This window comes from Botrytis byssoidea (genome assembly GCF_014898295.1).
Source record: "Botrytis byssoidea strain MUCL 94 chromosome Unknown BBYS_025, whole genome shotgun sequence".
In the NCBI taxonomy this organism is placed as follows: Eukaryota; Fungi; Ascomycota; class Leotiomycetes; order Helotiales; family Sclerotiniaceae; genus Botrytis; species Botrytis byssoidea.
The window spans coordinates 124,539-149,586 of NW_024065866.1; the positions used below are offsets into that span (position 1 = coordinate 124,539).

The 25,048-nt window shown below is 42.0% G+C and overlaps 7 protein-coding genes across 7 annotated transcripts; 4 read left to right on the forward strand and 3 right to left on the reverse strand.

Annotated features, from left to right (window-relative positions):
- Nucleotides 1-4,445: 4,445 nt before the first annotated feature.
- On the forward strand, nucleotides 4,446-4,826 carry EAE97_009990 (uncharacterized protein; the record flags this gene model as incomplete). Its single annotated transcript, XM_038880505.1, has 2 exons — nucleotides 4,446-4,576; nucleotides 4,610-4,826. 2 exons carry the CDS (start codon nucleotides 4,446-4,448, stop codon nucleotides 4,824-4,826), a joined length of 348 nt encoding a protein of 115 aa, XP_038728551.1.
- A 2,701-nt stretch (nucleotides 4,827-7,527) lies between these two features.
- Nucleotides 7,528-9,816, reverse strand: EAE97_009991 (uncharacterized protein; the record flags this gene model as incomplete). The annotated part of the gene is made up of 1 exon (XM_038880506.1): nucleotides 7,528-9,816. One exon carries the CDS (start codon nucleotides 9,814-9,816, stop codon nucleotides 7,528-7,530), a length of 2,289 nt encoding a protein of 762 aa, XP_038728552.1.
- Nucleotides 9,817-11,151: 1,335 nt separating this feature from the next.
- On the forward strand, nucleotides 11,152-12,853 carry EAE97_009992 (uncharacterized protein; the record flags this gene model as incomplete). The annotated part of the gene is made up of 4 exons (XM_038880507.1): nucleotides 11,152-11,374; nucleotides 11,426-11,964; nucleotides 12,019-12,626; nucleotides 12,679-12,853. Exons 1-4 carry the CDS (start codon nucleotides 11,188-11,190, stop codon nucleotides 12,851-12,853), a joined length of 1,509 nt encoding a protein of 502 aa, XP_038728553.1. The 5' UTR covers nucleotides 11,152-11,187.
- A 3,334-nt stretch (nucleotides 12,854-16,187) lies between these two features.
- Nucleotides 16,188-19,266, forward strand: EAE97_009993 (uncharacterized protein; the record flags this gene model as incomplete). The annotated part of the gene is made up of 12 exons (XM_038880508.1): nucleotides 16,188-16,383; nucleotides 16,432-16,637; nucleotides 16,689-16,777; nucleotides 16,829-17,047; nucleotides 17,226-17,403; nucleotides 17,458-17,552; nucleotides 17,607-17,628; nucleotides 17,675-17,748; nucleotides 17,802-17,963; nucleotides 18,027-18,318; nucleotides 18,483-18,673; nucleotides 18,738-19,266. 12 exons carry the CDS (start codon nucleotides 16,188-16,190, stop codon nucleotides 19,264-19,266), a joined length of 2,253 nt encoding a protein of 750 aa, XP_038728554.1.
- A 698-nt stretch (nucleotides 19,267-19,964) lies between these two features.
- EAE97_009994 (uncharacterized protein) lies at nucleotides 19,965-20,459 on the reverse strand (the record flags this gene model as incomplete). The annotated part of the gene is given in 2 exon segments (XM_038880509.1): nucleotides 19,965-20,320; nucleotides 20,336-20,459. 2 exon segments carry the CDS (start codon nucleotides 20,457-20,459, stop codon nucleotides 19,965-19,967), a joined length of 480 nt encoding a protein of 159 aa, XP_038728555.1.
- Nucleotides 20,460-21,219: 760 nt separating this feature from the next.
- Nucleotides 21,220-22,232, forward strand: EAE97_009995 (uncharacterized protein; the record flags this gene model as incomplete). The annotated part of the gene is made up of 3 exons (XM_038880510.1): nucleotides 21,220-21,540; nucleotides 21,635-21,805; nucleotides 21,879-22,232. 3 exons carry the CDS (start codon nucleotides 21,220-21,222, stop codon nucleotides 22,230-22,232), a joined length of 846 nt encoding a protein of 281 aa, XP_038728556.1.
- An 857-nt stretch (nucleotides 22,233-23,089) lies between these two features.
- EAE97_009996 (uncharacterized protein) lies at nucleotides 23,090-24,696 on the reverse strand (the record flags this gene model as incomplete). The annotated part of the gene is made up of 3 exons (XM_038880511.1): nucleotides 23,090-23,849; nucleotides 23,938-24,214; nucleotides 24,339-24,696. 3 exons carry the CDS (start codon nucleotides 24,694-24,696, stop codon nucleotides 23,090-23,092), a joined length of 1,395 nt encoding a protein of 464 aa, XP_038728557.1.
- Nucleotides 24,697-25,048: the final 352 nt, after the last annotated feature.

The following is a 25,048-nucleotide window of genomic DNA, read 5'->3' on the forward strand; positions in this document are numbered from 1 at the left end:
ATTGAAGAAGAATTTAAGAGGCAGCGAATGAAAGTGATGGACGTGAAAATGATGACTAAAATTCCGAAGTCAATATCAAAATTGAATCAACTATTCGCTCATGTGCGCCAATGAGAATACATGATTATCTGCATTAAATCGGGATAAAATAATGGATTTCGATTTCGATTTCGTAGATATTTCATGCCTTAAGCCTTATAAGCCTTATGGCATTGCTTGATTTGTGTGTGTCTTTCGTATTGTTCATTGTTGATCTAGGTACTATGAGAGGAGTATTGGGGGACGGCTGTTGATTGGATGAGTTTAGAGGTAATTGGCTAAATACACATTTTATATGGGATGCGACGGGATGAGATGAGACCAACTGTTTGTTGGATGGAGATATTGAAGAAGTCCAGGTAGGTACTCGTTCCATTTCTATAGGTAGGTGGGTAGTATTCATACCAGCTACTCAGGGCAATGTAACCACAACGTAACCCCCATCCATCAATGCAGAACCCCGACTTCAAACGATGAAAGATCATTATCCATTTCATCCATCCGCATTGATTTCTTCATCCACACTTATTGGTACATACATACCTAGGTAGTAGGTAGTAAGTAGTAGGTAGTAGGTTGTAGCTACGTCGAGTCCTAGATTAAGATCTCCCAAATTAGTGCTTCGTGACATTTCAGACCGAAACTTCATCTACCGTCCGTCTCGTCTGTTTTCACATCATGAGCTTCTAACTTTCAACTTCCAACTTCCAACTTCCAACTTCCCGCCCGTCGACCGTTGTTAAATCAGGTACGTCCCGGTATACCGTCCCACCCTGAGCCGCCCAAAATCCCCTTTTCTTGGTTTAAACTTTCACCGTAAGTCTAGCGCGTATTGATTGATCTCAAACCTCTTCATGAGAATGATACCAAAGAATGGACAGAGAAAATGTATTGCATGTAGATCAAAATACGAGCGGGAGATATCAATCGACATATATCTCCAGGACCCATCAACTATTCTCCTGTTTAATGAATGCATTTACACACAGCGTTGACCTACACCTAGTAAGGATTATGCAAATCGAAGGAGTCAAGAGTCAAGAGTCAAGAGTCAAGAGTCAAGAGTCAAGAGTCAAGAGTCAAGTCGAACGATCATTCTCATTAAAGTTTTTTTAATCCGAGTACTACCTCGACTACATAATTTAGTTGATTACTACCGAAACCGTTTTGCTTTAGATCCATTTCCGAAGTTCATCCGTAGTTATAATCCTCTATTTTAAGTGAAGGAGGGGCGAAAAAAGAGAAAAAGAGGAAAAGGAAGAGGGAGAGGAAGAAAAAGAGAGGTGTAAATAATAATCGTGACTGGGTGGCTCGTACTATGTACGAATACAGAGTAGACCGAGGGAAATACATATCCGCCCCCACCTCGACCTCGTGCTTCATATCCCATCCATACAGACCATACAGAGTACAACTTCAATTGCGACTCGCGCGTACTCCATCCGAATCCTACGAATCAAATATTTCTTCACCATCTTTTACCATTTTATCCAAATTCCCATACCATAAACTTGCATACTCAATGTCGATCATCAATGGCAGAGTAGGCCTGGATCCTGGGCATTCAGGAAAGGGAGACAGCTAGCTACTGGTAATTACTAGCGATCCAGTATCAAACCACACACATCTCACAACTCACAACTCACAACTCTCTCCTTCTCTTTCTCTTTCTACCATTCCCAGAATTTGATTCACAACTCAAGTCCAAGTCCAAGTCCAAGTCCAAGTCCAAGTCCAAGTCCAAGTCCAAGTCCAATCCCGCGAGTATGCTTCCGTCGCTGCTCTGTGATTATGCACATCACACAGATCACACGCATTGAATACGCGGAAACATATACTGCGTGTGTACAAAGTACAAAGTATAACTTATGATTGATTTCTCCATAGAGGGGCTTCCCTGTTCAACAATGCACCACATATATGCAATTAAGTCCAAGATTATCGCTTCGGCACTTACAAGGCTTATTCTGCAATCATATCCCGATAATGGGTGGGTGGACATCGATTTGTTTGGTTCATGCTCCTCACATTCAATCGATTTTGTTTGGCGCATATATCAGGATGAATGAAAGTCAAGGAAGAAATGTGACGAGTTCTCTTTCCAAGATGGTATGTTTTGACAAATGTGATGAATGTGATGATATTCATTTCAAGATAGGTTTTGAGGATATGTGAAAGATAACGATGGTCCGATGTGACAAATGCTTGGGCATGAAAGAAGTCGAGATTGCTTCGTTTTCTTTTCTTCCGTATCATCATCACCACGATGAAGTTCAGCATAAATACTCGAGTATACCTACCTACCTGCTGCTATATTCACGTCGGTGTTAAACAATCAACAAGCAACAATCAACCTCGTCGGCAAAACAAAGCGAAATTCAAGATTCTGTCAAATACCTATCGCTGATTCATTCACCCATCATGACCCATGTTATCATAAGGATCATAACATGGTTGAAAGGGTGATTAATTGATTGGAAGTGGGGATAAAAAAAAACAGAGTTTTTAAAGCCAAACTTTGATGATCTTCCTCTATTGGTAAATCTCTGCATGATCTAACCCTTTCCTATCATTCAGTCCCATGACTCGATATATAATTGAGCTACCGCCATAAACGTCTTCAAATCTCAAGTGCGATGTATTCGGAGGATGAACTTAAGTTGGCTTCGTTTACCCGCTACTTAAGATTGGGTTTCAATTTTGAGGGGATCAAATCACGTGCTCGGATGGTCCCTCGAGTGAGAAGGCTAGTAGTTGATTTGTATTGTACTTTGTTGCTTTATCTATCTACGTGTCTGGGCGAGGGCATACGCTCGAGGTAGAAAGAATCTTCTTTTGCTTTGGCATCATAACGACTCGTTGTATTCTTCAAATTAACCCACCGCTACACCATAGGATTAATAATGAATGACATTTCGTATAACCACTCGAGTGAGAAGGCTTTTTACTTGCTTGCATATTGTTGCTTGCCTATGTGTTCCCGTTTCATTCTCCTTCCTTACTACCTTCGGGAAAAACTTTCGTGAATGGGGTGCATGATGAGGTACACTCGTTCGCTTCAATCAATGAACAAACATACCAAGTCACTTCTTTCCCATGCATACGCAATGCAACTCTCAAATGCCGATCTGATACTCGGGAACTTGATATGCATCAAGTGATCAATGTGATTTCTTGGCATTATGCCATTTAATCTACCGATATCGCATAGAGAGAAGTATGTAAAAACCGAGTGTATAATTGATGCTATGATCTTTGTAGCGTTTCGATTGCGGGTGGCTGGAAATGGAGAGGGGTTGTTTTTGGGTTACGGTAGTGGGTGGTATGTTTGATACCGGATGTGAAGGGTGTACGTTTCATGTGTCTTGCTGACCATGTGAGCTTATGGCTTATGGCTTATGGTTCTGATTATTGATACTATTGGTGGATGGCTCACAATCGAATTCCACTCAGGAATAGTCCATCTCACGCCTCTACTTTCAGAATCACGAAAAGTCCTCCGTCTTCCTTACATAGGCGATCAATATTTGAATCACCATGAGCTGTTCGTCCCACATAATCATGATAGCTCGTGGTACTCATACTAAACACGATTACTCGCCTTCATGTACTCTATGCTCAATGCCGCGCTCGACATTTGAACGTGGTGCTTAGAACGAGGGAGGAATTGGAGAATCAGAGAAAGGAGAAGTTTGAGAAGAAGATCGGAGGGGTATATGCGCTATTGAGTCATGCGTTTTGTTGGCTAGTTCTATCTGCGATATGTTACTTTACATAGAATTTACCTAGTATTCGATTCAGTCCAACACTATCTGTCAGGAAGTCAAAATTGAGACACGTATCCCACAAGACGACGCGAGGTAAAACTTCAGCATTAAAAAATAGCTGGGGTAATAACATATTGAATATGAGACGCCGAGGTCAATATCAATAATTTTTATTCATTCTTCCCTTTACTCGAAGAGAATGCAATGTGTAGAATTGAAAGAGATGAAAGTTTTGCACGAAAATCATTAGCAAGTCGATTTACCAAGGAACCTATGAACGTGTCTTGGAGGGCGGATAATAGAGGGAAGCTGCCCTTCAATGCGGATGATAAGCTTATGCTTGATGGGATCTCAAATGGCACAGAGTTATCATTGAGGAAACAATCTCGAATTCACAAATTGGTGCATCGCAACATCAGAAATCTTCTGAAACTTTACGGAGTAGAGATTTCTGCCTGTACTGGGGTGCAAGACGTATTTCATTGACTGATATGTTATTTATTCCTCCCCTCAAAGATATCCTCGTATCTTTCCCATGGGAAACCAAGACTATCAGATCAGTCATCAAGAAACTAGGTAGAGATAAGGATGCTAAATTTATAACGTTCTGCGAGAGAAATGAATCAAAACTGCGGAAAGATGTCAAAAAAATCTATTCTGTCTTGTCTCGATACTCTCAGATTTACTGAAATTGGTAGTGAAGGCAAGCTTCTCGCTTTTCAAGACAGCCTGCATCTTGCTGAATTCCCTTCAATTACTCAAGACAGCCTGTATATTACTGAATTCTCTCTAGACACTTACAGCTGGAGAGACATACTGCAAGATACAGAAGAAACATTCACTGTAGCTGTCATCACAAATACATGTCTCTCATCGCGGCCTCTACCGGAGGGCAAACGATGTGCCAATGGCGCCAACAGTAGTGAAGGTTCATTAACTCTGGCAACTCAAATTGCCACTAGGATAGGCACCGCAGATTCATCACCGAAGGACTTGACTCTATTGAAGAATGATGACTAGAATGACCATATAGCGCACGGAGCTTGGCCCCTTGAACTTTTCATTGGGCTTGAGATTAGGAGTCATCTGAAAATCCTGAAATCATTCTCCGAGGAAGGGAGCGCTCGTGCATATGCTGCCAGATAGACTAGATATCAACGATAACAAGATTCTTTTGATTCATTCCATGATCAGAACACAAAATACGTGGAATTCCTGGATAACAACGACCAAATTGATGACCTTCGATTCAATACCATGTATATATTTGGCGACAATCCAAGAGATTTTGAAACTCCAAGGAGCAAAAAGGATGAATGAAGCTCGGAAGTCAATAATCTGAAAGGCAATACTGAGATCCTTGCCCAGATGATTCCCATATCCTTCAGTCAGTATAGAAATAATTGAACTTTGAAGACATGCTGTCACCCGTTGTACGCCTTAAGCCTGATCGATCGACCATCATTTGTAAATACGCACTGCCTCCCAAGATCGAATCAAAAACCTAAGGTCCATCAAAAAGAAAAAGAAAAAGAAAAAGATACAAGAATCGGGTAATTCCGACTCAAGTTGAGAAACCCCGAGAGCATTCAATGGCCGAAACCATCGAATAAGAACTCTGTAAACCCAGGGTTTCTTCCACCGGCGCTGTCCGACTTCGAGATCTTATTCTACAGAAGCGAAACTAAGGAAGCGTGACCTCACCGTCTCAAGATTGATCAAGTGTGTTAGATCGCTCAAGAGGGACTACCCGTCGGCGTGGACACACGAGGTGAAGGAGAGATAAATCCCGCATGCCAACACCTACGGATGTGCGACTAAGCCGCAGTGATATTACCACTACGCCACACAGCAACCTCGCAATTTTGTTGCTTGCGACTTATTCAATTATATATAGGTAGGCGAGCTCGGTACGGTGAGAGATGTTTGCATGGTTTGCCTCGAGTTTGTTCGCTTTGGCGAGGTGGTTGAAAGTGAGATCTTCGGTTGTTGATTTTTATTTTCGAGATCAACAAGCTTGCGACCTGTGGGATATATTTTGGTGGGAAACGAGTGAAACATCAGACGAGAGTGAAGTTTGGAATCTGGAGTTTTCAGTTGATAGTGAATGACTTGAATGAAGATCACGAATTTGCGACCATGTTCACGTGTCGTTTTCGTAGGTGAATCATTCTGCGATTTATATAAGAATCAAAGAGGTATAGAAGCACAATATCATGGCCATCTCTATCCGAAAGAGTAGTCAATACTGAAATGGATAGAATATCAATAGATAGAAATCATGAGACGAGCAGCACAAGCAATGGGGGATACCCGAGAGTAATTTCCCGCAAAATGGGTTCCACAGAATTCACTCGCAAACGCATTAACCTCTATTCCATTGCCATGCCTCTGAGGGCAAAGAAAAAGACATCCTTAATTCCACTACGCCATGTATCCATAATCCGTTCCTTGACCTCAAATCATGAAGTCTTTGATACTTCGAATATATGATGAAAGGATATTCAATTATGTCGATTAAAAAGCAATCGACATAATTAATAAGAAAAGAAATACAAGAAGCGTGAAAGAATTCAAATGGAACGAAAACAAAATCTCCAAAAGAATGGGATACAAGAAGTAAAAATAGCATGTTGAAGTTCTCTCACACACTCTCTCTCACATACACACACTCTCTCTCTCTCACTCACTCACTCACAGAGTACTTCCTATCCCCCTGATCGAGAAATAATACCCCCAAATTTTCATTTCATTTCCACCCACCACAAAAGCTAAACATCGAACCGCGATATCTACACTCTCATCCAATCCAATCCCAATCCCAAAAAATCTATAAAGACCACCACAAAATCCCATATCCTCCTAAAACCAACAAGAACACCTATCCCAAAAAAAAACACTAAGCTTATGAGCATCCTACAGTATTATATAGTACCCAGGTATATAATAAATACCCTCAATTCGGCTAATCTCCAGCCCCATAGAATTCGTAGCATATATAATTAAAACCGAGATACCCAGATACTCAGATACCCAGGTACCCAGGCAGACAGATGACTCATCTCATCTCTTATGAAACCTCAATGATCTTGATCCTAATCGTTATTTATTCGATATCATGATATATTAAGTCACACATACTCCCGTCCTAGAGATAATCTCAAAGCATAATGACTGGGCCACATATCTAACTCTCCCTGCCTTTCCTCACATCCTGGACAGATCTAAATAACGCATTGAATATTTTCATCACCCGGAACTTAGAAGTAGTGTATGTTTAATATATTGAATCGACTAAAGACTTTCTCTCAGTAGAAATTAGTTTATATGATGCTAGCGATCGCGTAGATATTACCACCGTTAGTGCGTTTCCGACATAACACGCGAGTTGAAAGTCATTTGGATGTGGTGAAGAATTCGCTCGACTGTGGAGTTTATGTTGAGATTTATTTAAAAGAAAGTTGACCTTGATACCAATTCATTAAATGGAAGAAGTGGTCATCATCTGAAGTCTAAGATTATGTTCCTGTCTATTCTCTTCTTTCATGATTGATAATGGATCTAATCATACTCTAGTTTTCCCACTTTCCTTGAACCCTATACGATATCCTTGCTAGACAAACAATCGCTAATTGATATTCCAAATCTTGTTATTCCCATTCCTCCTCTCATTCTCTGCCCCTCTCTTGCAGATGTATGCATAAATTCCACCTTCACCATTCTAGTAATCCCCTCCAAAATTCATCGGAACCAACTCGACCTTTCCACCCCGCCTAGCACCTACTCCCCCATCCTCGCCCCCTACAACCCCTCTTATCATCAATAAACCCAATCTGCCCCTCAATTTCTCCCTATTCCTAGGAATCAAACTCCCTGAACCATCCGTACTATCCGTTCCAACTCTTCTCGCTCTCGCATGGAAATGATTAGCCATTGCCGTTTGACCGTGCTTACGAATTCTATTTGCATTACCGATAGAAGTAGGATCTGGACATGAGAATGATTCGTCGGAACTTTCTTGTTCGGTCTCAACGGCATCATCATTGTCCTCACCTTGACTGCCATTAATCGATCTACATGCAACGTAAATCGAGCCTAGTTTTTCAACAGTTTCTGGTTTGAAGACCTGGCCCGCATTTTGATCCTCAATCTCATCATGATCCTTCTTCTCTTCTCCGTTTTCAGAGTTCTCTTTAGAAGGTTCGAGTCCCTGCCCCTCTACTCCAGAGTTTGAACGCGTCAACACAGAAGCAGAATCACTCTTAGTAGCTAAACCTTCGAGATTCTCCATAGCCACATCAGCTTTATTCGGGCCCCTAACTTCAATGCCAGATCCAGATTCACACCCCCCCTCAAGATTGCGAGCATCTGAAAAAGTCAGTGGGGAAGCCACATCAATATCATCCGCCACACTAGACTTGACCATCTTTTGCAGACTCCTGCTTCGATGCCAAGAACCAGACCTTCTATCAGTTCTGACTCCAAGCAATATACTAACTGGAGACCTAGCTCTCAGGGTATCTTCAGAGACGGTATCAGAATCCACAGAACGGACATCGTTAGGGCTAGAAATGATAGAAACAGGTCCGGCGAGAGAAGGTTCCGGATCGTTCCTTGCCGGCTCAGGTAGTTTAAAAAGTCCAAATGGAATTGAAGCTGAGCTACGAGCTCTTCGAAGTGCCTTCCGAACTGTGCTGCTATATTGGATATCCTCTGAGTTTTCCTCTTCGGCGCTGTGCTCTGCACTGTGATCCGATGAAAACCTTTCTCTCAAGGATTGTTTTGACACAGAATGGATAATTGGTCTGAGTTTTCGTTTTATTCGGTTGAGGGTGGGAAAGCGTGGAATCTCCGAATCGCTTCCTTCACTCATAGGGAAGGAGAAAATCGTACCGGAAGTATCTTCTTGTCTTGATGCACGTTTAGATGTATTTGTGGATGACTTTTGAAAAAACTGATCGCTATTTTGTGGTGATGAAGAGTGGTTGTTACCAGAAGTTTTAGACCTAGTTGGTACGGAACGTGAAGTATTCTGTGCTGGAATAGGTTCTGATCCTCTGCGTCGAGAACTGAATAGAGATTTTGTGGCAGACCACGTTGGTTTCCATCTCTCCTCGGTTTGCTTGAAACTAGTGATGGCTCCGGTACGCAATAGGTTGTCTTCTGCACCAGAGCCACCACGCAAGCTGACTTTTCGTCGACTGCGAGCATCAGCCTTAGGGTTATCGTTAAGAAATTTCTGAGTGGAATCATAATCGTTATTTGAAGATTGATAGCACGAGGGTGCGGAGAAAAGATCCCGCAGTTCAATCTCATCAATAATGATAGATCCATGACCTTCTTCACATTTTTTGATGGTTATTTTAGTAGGAGTATTCATAGGTATGGTAGAAGTACCAGGTGAATCGATCCTTTCTGCAGCTTTAGGCATAAGAGGTCTAACAGCAGAATCGCTGACAACAGAATGACTTCGGGAAATTCTGTTGCTCCTACTTCGATCGTCAGCTCCATCCCCAATTCGCAGAGCTCCTGGCCACACAGGAGCTGCTTGCATCGTTGCGCCAGGATTGGTGCGACGGTTGGATTTTATATAGCGCCCAATGTCATCCGTGCAACAGCAGAAACTCATTAGAATCATAAAGCACACGCATACTGCTATTATATACATAAGCTGATATGGAGTAACTGCAAGTCGTCCGAACTGTGGAAAATTTGAATGCACATTCGTAGATGGTTCGCTTTGAACGCTTGTATGTGTTGGGTTTGCGACGGCTATTTGAATGTTCGACGGTTCTCTGAACAATAGAGAGGTTATGAGTGTCTGAATAGGTGCTAAGGTAGAAGTTTTCGTGGTTGTTATGGCTGGTAAGGCGAGCCAATTACTCCTCGTACTCGTAGATATCGAAGTTTTCAAACTGTTTTGCACAAGCTCGTGACTTGTCACGATAGTAGATGTAACGAACTCTGGAGCTATTCCTATTGGATCTTGTAAAAATCGAGGAACAGCCATGTTGTCTCTGTTTATTGTTTTTAACGATGGGTGTGGAGGCGTTGCAGTCAGTATACGATGTTTAGGTATGCCGCTGTAAATTGAATTGATAATGCAATGTCTAGCTGTAGATTTGTGATAGTGTAACAATGCGCAGAATTGAGAAATATCAGTATCCAAATGTGCGGGTTTATGAGGCAATGAGAGATAGAAGGGAAAAAGTGGTGTGGTGTAATAGTTTTGATGATGGCAGAAAAATAGAGGAAAGAGCGATCGTGGGCTGAATTGAACTGTCAATGATGAATCTGGAAGCTGCATCTCATCCTCCAACTAACTACCACAGCTTTATCGACACAGTTTTTTTTGGACGTATCATTTTAGGTCTAAAAATCCAGCAAAATCTAAATCTTTCAGCTTAATTCCTGCTTTGAAGATTATTTCTAATACTTTCGAGGCTAACATTACTTGAGCTTCTTTGGGAGGCGCGATTTCCCAATTTCCAATCCATGCATCCGCGGAGGTTTGGATCTTGCCAGTATCTGAAGGTCGCTGTTGTTGTTTAGGAAGCGTACGGCGAGCTCTAATTATACTGGCGTATAGCCGACAGATTCCTAGTGACATAGTTCTTGAGCTTGCTACAAATACACCACTTTTCTGCCATGGCCAATTGACTATTACGCTAACGGCAAAACTTGCCGGGCAACTGAAAAAACCCATCTCATTCGGATCTCAGATCTTACTCAAAGAGAGCATGAAAACAAAAAAGACGTGGATTCAAATTGCGGAAGGCTTTAAAAAGAGGAAAGCGGGTTCAAGAACAGGCATCTTTTGAGTCGATTGAGAAAGGGGGAAGCCTCTGCATTTCTCGCTTACAATGTCCATGACTTCAAGATGTGGACTGGAAGGTCAGATAACAAGCATCCATAGGCCATTTCAAGTTCATTGAGATGCAATCAGTTATTCGTAAAGGCGAGTTTCAATCCCAGGTTATCCGGACACATATCATATATGAAGAGTATTTGTAGTAAATACTACCTAGTGGCTTAGTAGTTTGGGTTGGTCTTTCCTTTGTAAATAACCCCCTAAATTTAGTGCTGACGATTAAATAGAAGCGATCAGTTGATGCTTCCCAGCTCTGAATCAACTGATTTCTTGACATTGTACAACGACTACAATATTTAAATTATGTTGACATGCTATTGAAATGCAACAACTGTAAGTGGTTGGCCGACAAAGCTGCCATCCTGGTCAGTAAAGCTACCCGTAATAAATTCGGCGCGTCGCGACTTTTCCACTTTAGCACGCGTTACCCCAATTCAATCCGTACATGCATAGCAGTGAGGAACATTCTAACTCATCAACATTGGGATACAATTTTGAAATAACGACAAAATGATACGTCAAGACCCAAACAGATTCTCCAAGAGGCAAAAGCCAGATTATAGGAAAACTCAATTTGCAGAAAAGCCCGCCTACAAAGATCTCAACTACCCGCACCGTCTGAATTTCTACACAATACCTCCTACGGCTGATATAACTCTGGAACAATTTGAGCAATGGGCTATTGATCGCCTGCGAGGTATTTCAACAACTTAGTCATACCTGCGAATATATAATAACATAAAAATAGTTCTCGCAGAACTCGAAGCATGTTCATTCAGAAATAGAACCCCTGCTGAGACAGCAGCCCACATGAAGCCTCTTCTCGATAAATATTTACCACTTTCTGCTTCTTCGTCTGGATCTAGTGCACTGCAGGCCGAGAGACAGAAGGATCATTATAGTCATTTTATCTTGCGGCTTGCTTTCGCTTCTACAGAAGACTTACGAAGACGATTTTCTCGTGTGGAGTCTATGTTATTCCGTTTGCGGTTCCAGGCAGACGATTTAAGAGAACGGCAATCATTTGTGGAGGGCCTTAACCTAGAATGGGAGACAGTGAGTGAGGATGAGAAAAAGGATTATTGGGAGCAATTGAAGGGTGCAGCCGGCAGAGACAAGATGAGAATTGAAGAAGAGAGTTGGTTCAAAGTAGACTGGGAGAGAGTCCCGGAATTAGTCGAGAGTCGGCGAGTATTTTTAAAGGGTGGAAAGGCGTATGTTCATTCCAGGGAGCAACTATCAATGGTTGTTGCGGAATTTACAAGCAGGCTGGATAAAGCTTTGGAGGTTTGTTTGATATTCCTAACTCCTTATCACGAATTATTCTAATTGCTCACTCAGATCACATCTCGCGCACTTCCTCGGCTTGATGAAGATGATCGACTAACACCAATTCTTACACATCTTTCTCAAAACTTCACCACACCGGATGCACATTACTCCAGCTCAGCAACTGCAGTCGATGGAGCTGACATATCCGCCCGTAATATCGACGCACTTTCCTCTTCGTTCCCTCTCTGCATGCAAAACCTCCATAAATCCCTCCGCCGGGATGCACATCTCAAACATTACGGTCGTCTGCAATACACCCTATTCCTCAAGGGTATCGGCTTGAATCTGGAAGAATGTCTCGTATTTTGGCGCTCCTCCTTCAGCAAAATTACAGATGATGTCTTCAATAAAGAATACAGATACAACGTTCGTCATGCATATGGTGACGTGGGAGGGGATTCGAATCGCAGAGGCAATGGGTATTCTCCGTTTAGCTGTCAGAAGATATTGACGGAGCATCCTCCGGGACCAGGAGAATCACACGGTTGTCCTTATAGACATTTTAGTGTGGACAATCTAACTTCATTATTGCGCGCCGTAGGCGTGAACGATCATGAGGTTTTGAGAGGAGTAAAAGAAGACAAAGAGAAGCAGAAGTTCCATCTTGCTTGCAATAGGTATGTAATGCAAGAAATACTCGTTCGATAGCTGCTAACAGATAATGTTCAGAGTGTTCGAGTACGCACATAAGCAGGAGATTAAGAAAGTAAAAGATGATGGTACATGGGGTGCAGCACAATTAGAAACCATTGTGCACCCTAATGAGTACTTTAAACGAAGTTATCTACTCAAAAATATGGGCAAAACCCCTGCTGTAGGGGAGGATGTCAAAATGGATGGTTAAGTAATGTATGAATTTTATATGAAATAGGTTAGTACTGGCGTTACTGGTTGGGAGTAGAGAGTGTCTTTTACGTCCTGTATGATAAGATACCATAATCAAGACTCATTGTCCTCTTTTTGAAGTGAGGCAAGCAATGCATACATCAAGAGTACACCTCCAGTCTAATCACACTTCGTTCTTCTGAGCCTTCTCGTTCACTTGACACTCGTCTATTCCTTTTGGTCGCACAATGGTCGCACCAATTTTCTGATGATACTCCGTCTCTGCTGCTGCTGTTTTCTGATACTTTCTTCAACTTTTTTGGTAAATCAGACACTGACTTGCTTCGATAGCTTCAAGAAATAGCTAAAGAATCAATCTTCCCCCTTGATGGTTTCCAGGCAATGTGCATTGTAAATACAACAGTGGTCGATATATTTGTCCAAGAATTTGCACCACAAAGTCAGTCATCCCTCGCCATTCACTCCATTCGAGTGCCCCACTCCACGAGGTTACGATTTATATTAGACAGCAACTTTGCGCTAACACCTTGTCAAGCACTCACTCACGCACAAATAGTTCACCAAAAAACCATTCAACTACTACACATCTGTCCAAATCTCGAACATGAACATTCCTCGCCCTTCCAACTACCAAAATAATTACAAGCAGAAATGGCTATAAGCCGAGAGGTTACACCCTCAGAGGTTCCAATGCTAGCCTTTGGTTTTTGCTTGGGTGCAATTTTGGGATTCATCGCTTGGTATCTCATGTATTTCTACATGCTTAATTTTGTATTCCCTCGAATTGATGGAGTGCAGGTCCAGGAGATTCTCCAGAGAGATCGAAGGAACTCCGGAGTCGATGATTAGGGACGAGATCTGTTGACTTGGATGGTGTGAATCAGTAGAGACCATGAGAGCACCATTGCGCAATGAGTTATATCTCTTAGCGGCGAGGGTGGAGTGATATCGGTAATTGAAACTTGAGGGAAAGCTGCGGGTTGAGTTGAGTCAGGTCGATTGATGTGTTTTGGAAACTATATGCACCACAGCACACTCAGCTTCAATAACTCCGAGTCCCAGCACCGAAACACGAAGAAAATCAATAAATCAACTCAATGAATTATTCTCGCCTCGATTGATACTCTGCGCGTCAAGGAAATTCTTCAGTGGGTGCTGAGAGAAGAATAGTGGCACTTGGAGTCAGAAGCTATACGGATTTCCTTCCTTCTTCACGAGTACGTACTACCCTCCAACCTCCGACTTACTGCCCTCATTGGCTAATTTTATTATTTAACAGATGATGGAAAATTATTCATGCCCACTACCTGTGACGAATGCGGATTTCACACATTACCGTTTCGGTGGTCAATCTCTTGGGGCGTTGTGTGCTAGATTAACTAAATCTATTCAATTGCAAACGTCGATTGATCATTCCACTTTTGTTGCCATAATAAATGTTTTCGTTCCATATCTGGTTTTCAAAATGTAAATCCATACACAAGGAATTCTCACGTTTATTTCCCCATTCGAATCGTCAAGTGCAATTCTGCCCCCAAAATAGCCGAAAGCGGCAATTTCCACATCATTTCCCAATTAGGCCTTTTGTAAAAGATTTCCAAACGTCCTTCTTTATTCACTTAATTACAACATATAGCCCATGATACTTGTGTTTCTTTCTTTACAAGTTTTTGGTAGCTTTAGATGATGGGGAGAACATATAATTTACACGGGCCAAGAAATAAGAATATGTTGGATCTTCACCATCTCAACGCAGCGACTGTCGTGTGTGGATTGTTTCTGGGAGTTATGCTGGCACTGATTGTTTTTATTGTTACATTTAGGGTGGCGGTGGATCATATGCAGGAATTGGAGGGACCAGGGATTGTCTAACGGGGAGATCGGGGCAAGAATCGATAAAGATGCTTCGGAGTTGGAGATGCGTATGAGAGATCAAGCTAGGCCTGTGAACAAATGCAGACAATGAAATATCTAAATTGGGAGACTCTGCATAGATCTATTAGCAGGCTTCGGGGGGTGAAGATAGAGACAAGGTCTGGAGGGTTCATAAGAATAGGTATGAAAATTTAGAATTGTAAGTATGGTATTCAGGATGGTCCTGATACTTTCTTTTGCTAGATACTGATGATAAGATTCATATATTCAGATTCACCGCCATAGCTTCATCATGCAATCAGAGACTGTTCATCTTATTTGGCAGGTTATTCATCGTATTCACTTTCCGCGAGAGATTAGTACGGATGGCAGATTGTAAAGCTGTAGCTTGCTTTGCAATTGCTATATGTACCCCTCCAACAAGTCCACAACATCAAGGCACAATTCTTCTATCTATAAAATTGTCAACATCTGTATGTACCTGTTTTTCTGTTTCCCCTTGCTATAACTAATTATCACCCTCCAGATTATCCTATTTTTCAACCTGGTTTCTAGAAGAAGATCTCATAATCGAAGGTCGAAGAATTTGAAGGACAGAAGACCAGTCATTGACAGATACTCTTTGCGCATTATCATCGTTGTCCCACGAACCCCTTCGACTACAGCCTCGATCTAGATTCACACATATTTCCCAGATATACGTCAAAAGACATCAAGATCCAAAAACTGTCAGCAACAACATAAGATAATTCAGAGGTCCAGTCGATGTAGGCAGAGAATAGAGTATTGAAACTATGGAAAACATGTCTCTATTTTCAACATTTGAGAATCCCGGAACTATCAATGTCAGCGAGCGGGCTGTCGACAAGACTGCAGCAATCGTAATGTTCGTCATCGGAATGTTGTTAGGACTGTCCTTCTTTATCGTTACACTGCGGCTATTTGATGAAACCATCCGACCAAAATACTTTCCATCGCTCCCAAGCTTTCGCAGTTCGACAGAGTAACTGGGAGCTCAGGTAGCACACCTATTACGCCGATAGAGAGATATGGAGGATTAGTTTAGATGCGGGTCAAACCGATTATATGTTAGAGCTGTGCGAGTGGATCCGAGTTGATTAAGTTGGGAAATATCGATTCTGTTGACAGAAATCATGGGTGATGCGACAAGTTCCAGCTTTGGGGGTTAATCATGTGGTCATATATATCTCCTTTGCGTATTTAGAAATCAGCTGATGGTAAATGAAGAGCCTCAGTCTCATATTTTGGTCTATAATGTGTCTTTCTTGTTCTTTAACTGATTGAATATTTTTCCAATGTCTTTGTTGTTCATCTTTGTGGTGTACAGCTCGCGGTTGACATAAAGAAAAGCGGAAAGATATTGGATTATGTTTGTTTGTACCTACTCATTTTCAATCACTATCTTCATATGATCGAAATACCCTCTGTTACTAGTTATGGCAACGCAAGAAACGCCATTTGCAGGGAAATATGGACATCCTCGAGGCCCAGGTCACGAACTACTTAGGGAGTGGCTCCCTCTGAAAAAAAGTGGATTGACACCGGCCTCACCAAGTGCAGTCGATTGGGGAAAGTTGGTGTCAGCAGATCGCCATAAGGCACTAGAAGCTTATCAGAGAACGAGATTTTGGGGTAAGTTATCAATTATCTCATGAGCTAGCCAAAGCTAATCTGTTAAAGGGTTTACTGCTCGTGAATTAGAACAAATTGGAGCATTGGCAGATATTAGGCCAGATAAATGGGATTCCGATTCAACAACTGGACGGGTCGACCTTGACACGGTTCCGATACACCCTATCTTTGAGAGGCAACATTGGGAAAGAGAAGATGTGATACCATTGCATTTTCCTAAACATCCATATGGAGATAGCGACAAATTCTGGGAGGTAAGTGCAGGACTTTCAGACGGTAGGAACAGGATTTACCAGTGGAACTAGATCAAAGGCAACGACGAAATATGGGAGGCAATACAACCCGCTCTCAAGATTGCCACTCTTGTGCTTTCTAACGTTGCTACTTGGCAGTGGTAAAACTCTCGACCTTATCTATTGTCATGTTACTTTGCTGACAGAAAAAGGTTCGATGCACTACTCAATGGCATGTACGAGAAAATACCTGATGATGAACTACCTGCCGAAATCAGAGGGTCTGATTACTGGCGTTTTTATCCTCCAAACACTCTCGACTATCAGGAGCGAATTACTGCGCTCAATGAGTTCTTCAATGAAATAGTAGGTTCAATAAGTTGGGCCTTCGGAGTAGGACAAGTCTCGTTGGAATGTTTCCCCCAAGATGGGTACGTAGACGAATCACAACTTTTGGTGTCTCTCACATGAAATTCTGTATCAGAAGTTTAAGTCTAATCCCCTATTTATCTCAATAATATCCAATGTTATTGCTAATCTAGCTTTCATTTCTTGTTTTCCTTGAAACTATTCTTGCACTTTGAACACTGACTCCCCTGGCATTGATAGAACCTATACAAGCGGTATGACAGTTGGCCCCAGAAATTCAGTATTGAACCTCAAGGGTACTACTTTCATTTTAATTGCTCATGATTTAGTCGAACCGCTGTTGAATCCAAACTTGCTGCCGGAAGATAGAGCACTAGACACCTTTCAAATCGTCTCTGTGGTATTACATGAACTCACGGTTCGTGACTCTTCACTATTCTAGATAAAAAAATTTCATTGCTGACTCGAAAAGCATGCAATGGTTACCTATCTATCGGCGAAAATGAAAGATGCAGATTCAAGATATGATGGGGAACCGTATTTCATGGACGAGCCGATTGCTGAGACGTGAGCATTCAATTGAACACACTTGTTGAATACAACTAATGTACATCTCTCAAGTGGATTCTCGATGCAGACATCCGTATGTTGCAATACAACTTTGTATATTGAATACTAACGGTATTCAGGTATTTGGGGGGATCGACATACCACTAGTCAGCGGTCTGGATCTCCCAGGCAAATCCTGTGGAGGAATGGTTCAGTAAGTGATCGATGTGTCTTACATCTAGCTAGCAATACTCACTCGGAATTTAGATTTAATTTCCCCAGTGTGTGGTTTGGTGGAGTCTCAGGAGGCCCCGTGCTTTCTCCGTCAGAAACTCAGAAACTGTGGGATATCAGAGCATCATATCCAGTACCTGTAGATTGGTTCATGGGACTACATGATCAAGATTTCTGGAGTTTTTACTTACGAGCGTAAGTACTATGAATATATCACACAATAGACTTTAAGGCTATGATCTAAATGATCCATTATAGTTTCGGTCCCAAGGCTACACACATGGGTCCAAAGATTGTTGGGCAATGGAATTTTAAAAGCGATCAACTATATGCAACAGCTCCCAAAGGAGACGAAGACACTTCTCCTCTCGATGTGCCATCATTAGCACGAGAATTTGAGATGGGATCGGTTTATATAGAAAATGCGCGTCGGAGAAGAGTTAGAAAAATCATGGAGAGAGCTCAGAACATAAATCCAAAGCAACCAGGGCATTATCGCTATTCGCAACGAGTGGCCCTGAAAGATAAAGCTCCGTATTCAGGTCAAGTTGTCAGCACACTTTGTTCCTTAATTCTACATCTTCTTAACTCAAGAATGCTCTCATCATATATGTTTTTTCTCTTGCCAGCTCACAAGCAAACTTGTTTATAGAAGAATTTCTCTTATCTCATTACATCAATATATGGAAAGTTACTGACTCACCATTGTTCTAGTGTCCAAGATACGATGAGATCAAGAAATATTTTGAGGATAACAGAACCGCTTTGGGACTAGGAGCCATGAAATTTACCATACCTTCGCCCTTATTACGAAGTTATGTTGTGCGCCATGGTGGAATCAACCTTACAAATCCAGAATGGACCAACTTTTTCGTAGTAGCTAATGGTCATAAGGAAATGTTCACGTAAGGACCCCACTCATGTATCTAATACATTTTCGAAAGACACAATATACTTATAGGTGAACAGATATAGTCACGCCGGACATGGAATGATTGGCTTAATTAAAGATGGCTGGAGGAGACCAGAAATTCCAATAGGACCTGTACGTCAACCGTCACTACTGCGTCGAGTATCAACCAGACTTCAACCTTCTGCTTCAAGGCCCAAGCGTGATCAACCGCAGCCACCGAGCGATAAACTAGCACAAGTATTCGCAATTGTCTGCTCTGCTATACTTAAAAAGGTTAATCCCCTAGAAGAAACATTAGATTCATGCAAGAACAATTTTCGGAAAACGTGTAATGTTGCTTGGGGATTAAACAGGAGTCTTCTCGAGAAAAAGGGTTATGGCATTCCAGATATGCCAAATGGATTTCCAGAGGATTCGATTCATTTCGATAGATGCATATATTGGTCGGAGTTGTTTGATAATGAGGCTCCAAAAGGAATGATTAGAAGAATGAGATTCGAGGCCCCGGCGGTTATAGAGCCAGAACTACGTGGTAAGAAAAAGTTGCGGAAGAAGTGTGTGTTTCAAAGTCAGGCTGTCAGATGAAATTATCAAGATTGAGATGTGGGATTTTATGTTTATCTCTGTATCTATTTGCTTACCTATCCTCCTCTTTCTCATTACTAGTATCAACTCTTGGCCTTTTAGGATTTGAGAATCAACTATAGCGAGATAGATGCGTCCAGATTATTATCTCAACAGAATATTGATGTTGAAGAGACGTATGCGTTGATCTGCACATCACATAGGATGAGGCGTTTGATGAGCACGGGCAACCTGAGGTAAATTCATAATGAAGTTTTGTAACACTACGCCGCAAGTATACATTATGTGAGTTGCAGTTAGTTCATAATCAAAGTAGTACATTTAGGAAGGGAGCAGCGATTTGTGAACTCCAGCCTGGTTGTATGACCATCGTATTTCCCGTTTCTGGTAATGGCTATGTTTCTGTAGCCTATCTCTCGAATTGCAAGCCAATAGCCTTATTGGTTTCATATTGAATGGCACCCTACTTGCTTCCAACTTGAACAATCTCTTACTCCTCTCTAGAGTCTGTAGTCACATCTTGGTTTTCTTAAATTCGTGTGCTCCAAGATACTTCTTCAAACAGGCGGCTATTCTCCTTAAAGCCCTGCTCTATCCTCTTCGAAATCACACAAGTGATAGTATTATCGTCCATTGTCAGACATATCCGGTAAGTAGATATACTGATATCCCTTCAAAAAGACATAGCTCTGCGCTATCTAATTCCCAACAACGTCATCGTTATCAATCATTTTGATCAATCCTTTCGCCCACAAAGCAGGTATAGCCTTCTCATTCGTCCACTCCGTACACTTCCAGAACTTTGGTACTTCCTCATCATCTTTATACAGAGTCCCATCTACCTTACAAGGTTCCATCTTCGTGCTTTTCGGATTAAACCATCTTTGTCTTGGAGGCGGTGGAATGCTCCTCAGAACTCCTGTTACTTCCTCTAAATCAGACACAGCGAGTTCGCCCAAAAGAGTTTTTTGATAGAATGACTCGAAAGAATCTGGTGACGGTGAAGGGAATTTCAAATAACTCATTCCACTAGCTGAGACAATATCTCCGTTGACTTCTTAGATTGTACCAGAACCATCTTGGGAGGTCTCAATAAAGATATTGGTGTGGTAGCGTATAGCTTGAGGCATGAGAGGATCTTGCATTGCGAGATGCCATTGGATTTTGTAGACTTTGTAGGTTGGTAAAGCCATCTTTTCGTGCTGATATCAAGTAGACATCAAAGAGATGTCGTCAAGAATTGGTGGGAAAAATCTGGAAAACCATCATTGGCTAATCCTGATGCATATGGGGCTGAGGCTGATTTGCTGCAACTTCATACATCAAACCACTGGCTATGTACGCAGTATATTGGGTGAATAGCGCTAGCTCAAGGACTTAAGACACTAGTCGTTCAGATCATCACGAATGGTCACACCCTCAAAACCTATTCGAGCAAAAGGAAAAGCAGAAGAAAGATAAAGGCTGCAACAACCAAGCACAATATTGCAACTATAGTGAAGAATCGACGAACCGCATCGTGTTCATATCTCTGTCGCGGGGGGCCAACCGTAATTGTCGCAATCAACGGAGTACGTTCGCCAGGTTCGTTGCCCTCCATCATTTATTTCATCGAGGAGTCCTTGTTAAGTTCTACCGAAGCTGGCGTCATCTAGACGATGAAGTTCAACCGAGAGATTTTGACTAGGTGTATTGAATCGAGTTGCGTACGCGTCATGGCATGTGGGACAGAAACATAAATCTATCGAGCATTTCGTCTCATTGTCATTTCATCGCCGACGTCGACTTATTGTTATTCGCAGCAGGGCGGGGTGTCAATAACACGCTAAACACACTCCCGCGGCCGCAATTCCGAAAATGCGGAGAGATTGCGACAGCTCTACAATAATAAGTCGCTTTCACAGCTCCAATATTTCTTATATATGGAAAAGTTGCCCCCTATTGTTTGATAAAATGTCCCCTAGATTAACATGTCTTCCAAGACGACCGTTCATATGTCTGCGGAGTCCCATATCAAAACGTTTCGAAACAACAGTAACGCGCCAACCAGATGCTATTTCAGATTCACGATGGCTGGGTACGATTAAAGCTAGGATTGGAAAATGTATAATGTTTGGAATGAGTCGAGAACAAGCACGAGATGCAGGAAAAATACTCGAGGTACTGGGGCGAGATTGGAGAGAGTTGTTAGCTGGCAGACATGGTTATTTGGTGGATAAAAAGAGAGCTGGTCTAAGTCGACATAAGGTTGTCTGGGGGGAAATGGACTGCATGGTATATTCCTCTTCTAGGTAGAAGGAATGGAGAATTGTACCTTCCTGGACGCGTTTTGAGTTAAACCTGGTAGCTAATTTGTAATTCACTACAGAAACATATTAATAATGTCATGTATATACGATATGCAGAGAGTGCAAGAGTAAATTGGGCTAAGAATTATGCTGTCCACATCGATCCCCAGAACCAAGAAAAATGGAGACGAATGTGTACGCCAGAGGGCTATGGAATGATAATGAAAAGCATAAAGACGACATATCTTTTTGTGAGTCTTTTTTGTATTACATTGCTCAATCAGATCGTTCGTATGTCGTTACACTTTTGCTAACAAACAATAGCCGATGACATGGCCAGATCACATTTCCGTCTATCACAAACTCACTCATAAACCTAAAAGCAAAGACGAAACCTCTTTCAAATTGGATGTATTGATCGTATCGGAATTACATCAGCGAGCAGCTGCAAGATGCGAGGAAGATATTGTGACGTATGATTATGTAAAAGGAAAGAAAGAGGGCTTACAATCATGGCTTTTGGATGCTTTTGCGAAGACTTGGGACGAGCAAAATGCAGCGATGACTAATGCACTGAAGAAGATCAAGGATATAGAAGAGAAGGTTAGGAAGTTGGAGGTTGATACCTGGGACAGGGCAGATGCGGTAGAGGATTTGGGAACACCGAACAAGGCTTGAAAGGCGAGAGCCAAGGCACGAATAGTGGTTGGGTGTCGATAATTCAGCACATTCACCAGGGCGAGAATCACCTCTAGCTACGAGCTGTGCCATAATATGTGCCGAAATTAGCAAAGCTGATTCACATGATACCGACGCAGCAGCAGAACGAGAAGTCTTCCGAATCTGTGATATGGAAAGCAGAGCAAGGTTTGTACTGGGAGATTGGTCTTGCATGGAATGTCAGTGTTGAATGATAGAAGGATATGTAAGTGCGTATAACAATCTTATGGACGTCCAAACACCTGCCCCAGTGCAAGCGATGGATGCCTCCCATCTCTCGATTCACAAGAGCCATTCAAACAGCAACGATTTGCCTCCTCTTGTCTTAAGTGGGCTATCACTCATGCAGATCAGTCCAAGCACTCTGCCTTGCATAATTTTGCTTCTGCACAAACTCAGCAGAAAATCTAGCATCAACTCTTGACACTATCAATATTAGTATCACCATCTTTCATTGCTCTTAAGTCTATGCATATACACTAGCGAGTTGAGATGAAGGAAGTAGAAATCATTTCTTTCTGCATGATGGGAGTGAACAGGGGGCATAAATTCAAGGATGGGCAAGTTTTCATCCTTCTAATTCTATTGAACTCAAGGCAATATCAACATTTTTCGGCCATATTTGTCACATATGAATCATTCATTCATGAGTCAAATCAACGCCTTCGTTCCATATCAGTAAGATGTGCTTATTTGTTTCTCAAATTCTCGCGAGGAAAGTTCTTCGAAATATTCCAGTCCCAATTGCTAACAACGTTTCCGGAGACTAATCCTATCTCTACTAAAATTCTAATTCAAGACACAACCAAATTCAATCAAGAGTTCTTCTCGTCCTCACACTGAGCACAATAAGAACCCCAAAGCATCTCAGCAAGCACCCCCACTTCTTCCCACCACCCCAACTGCACATGTCCCCTCTTCTTCCCTGGACACGCATAATGAAAATCTTTCACCATTTCCCAAACTCCCGGCCCCAAAGTCTCACTTGGCTGATATCCCCATTCGGTCCCAGTTTTTGTCTTCCTCTCCACTAGATACCACACCGTCCAATTTTCCTCTTCCTTGGAGTCCCAGACTGCTTCTATCTTTCCCAAGCTCTCCCCTTTTGTCCCGAAATTCATCGGCCAGAATATATTGATGAAAAGGGTTTTGACGCATCGCAAAATGAAATCAAAATAAAAAAGCCCTGGTATCGGTGCTTTCAATACGATCCATCCCCACCATGATATAGTCTTCTCGCGCCGTTTTGCTTCTACGTCTCCCATATCGCAAATATCTCCGGGGATACCAGTCGGACCGGGAAGTTTATGCCAGGCCATGGGTGTGTACCATCCATACATTGGCTTTTCTATCTCTTTCTCGTTTCCTTCCGTTGATTCTGGTTCCGGATCAGGCCGCCAGTAAAATTCATAGTTCAGTGATATTTCACTCATGCGCAATTCAGTAGCTTCTTTAGTATCCAATTTCCATCTAGCATCTCTGAGCTCGGTAAAGGTAAGAGAATTGATGTCGACGAGGGGTCCAAGTTTACGACTCTTTACCGTGTTTAGAAAGCGTCTGAATACTCGTTGAGCGCTGCATTCGTGTCAGTATAAAACAAAGATATACATAATCTCATCTCATCTCCATTTCCACCTCCAACTTCTAATAAGAACAAACTCACCCTCCCCTATAGTTCTCCCAATACCCATTAACCTGCAACGGCGCGCTGACCATCAAGCCCGGTACCACCAACTCTAATAATCCCTTATGCCAAAATTTGACATGTTTACTCGTTGCAAATAGAAATGTGTTCGGCGTCACCACATTCTTTAATTCATGGTAGTATCGCACGACGTTATTTCTATATCCCAGTCCCGCCATGAAGAGTGTTTCGATTCTGCTCAACCCGCGCGGGAAATAGAACGTTATGGCGGTGTCGGGGAGTGCAAAATCTTCTCCTGAGATGCGTGTTAGTTTATGTAGAGCTATATACGATGAATAACATATGACATATAATAGTTGAATTTAGCTTTTAGCAGAACAAGCCCCTAAGAATACCGAAAGTAAACAGGAAACACTTACTCAAAATCTCTACCCAACATTGAAACATAACCAACTGACACAGTCCCTTCAATCCCTTCACACCATATTGCACATCCAATTTCCATTCTCCTCCTTTCTCTTTCCTTCTCTCCTCTCCGCGCACCCGCCTCCCATCCATCTTCCCAATCCCAACACAAACCGCCTTAGAAACCATCAAACACCCCAACGGTAAGATCTCACTCCGTATAAAACCCACCTGCTCCGCATACAGCTCCGATGCTTTCCAATGAGCCTTAAGTTTATGCCATACCGTGATCATCTGACACATACTTAGCAGATCCTCCTCGGGCGGGATATTGCGACGTGGAACTGGTTTTTTCACAGCGGATTCAACCATTTTGGGCAACTAATCAAAATATCCCTAGCGTGTCAAAATCAAGTTGCAAACTTGCAAGATAGGGCGGGTATCAAAAAAAGTATAAGCATAGGTTCCTAGATTTTGCAAACTTTTGGTGCGCTCGCATTTATAGACAAAGCAGAATCTGACAAAGCAGAATCTAACAACATATCACCTAATGCAGATTTTTGCAAATCATACATACATGCACATCGCACTTCTTTGTCAACAAAATTCTAGAGATCGTGAAAGACCGAAAATTAGACACATACAAAGAAATTGATGAAAACAGAATCAAACAATTGGAACAAGAGATATCCACCTAGTAGATCCCACAAGAAAAATACTAAAG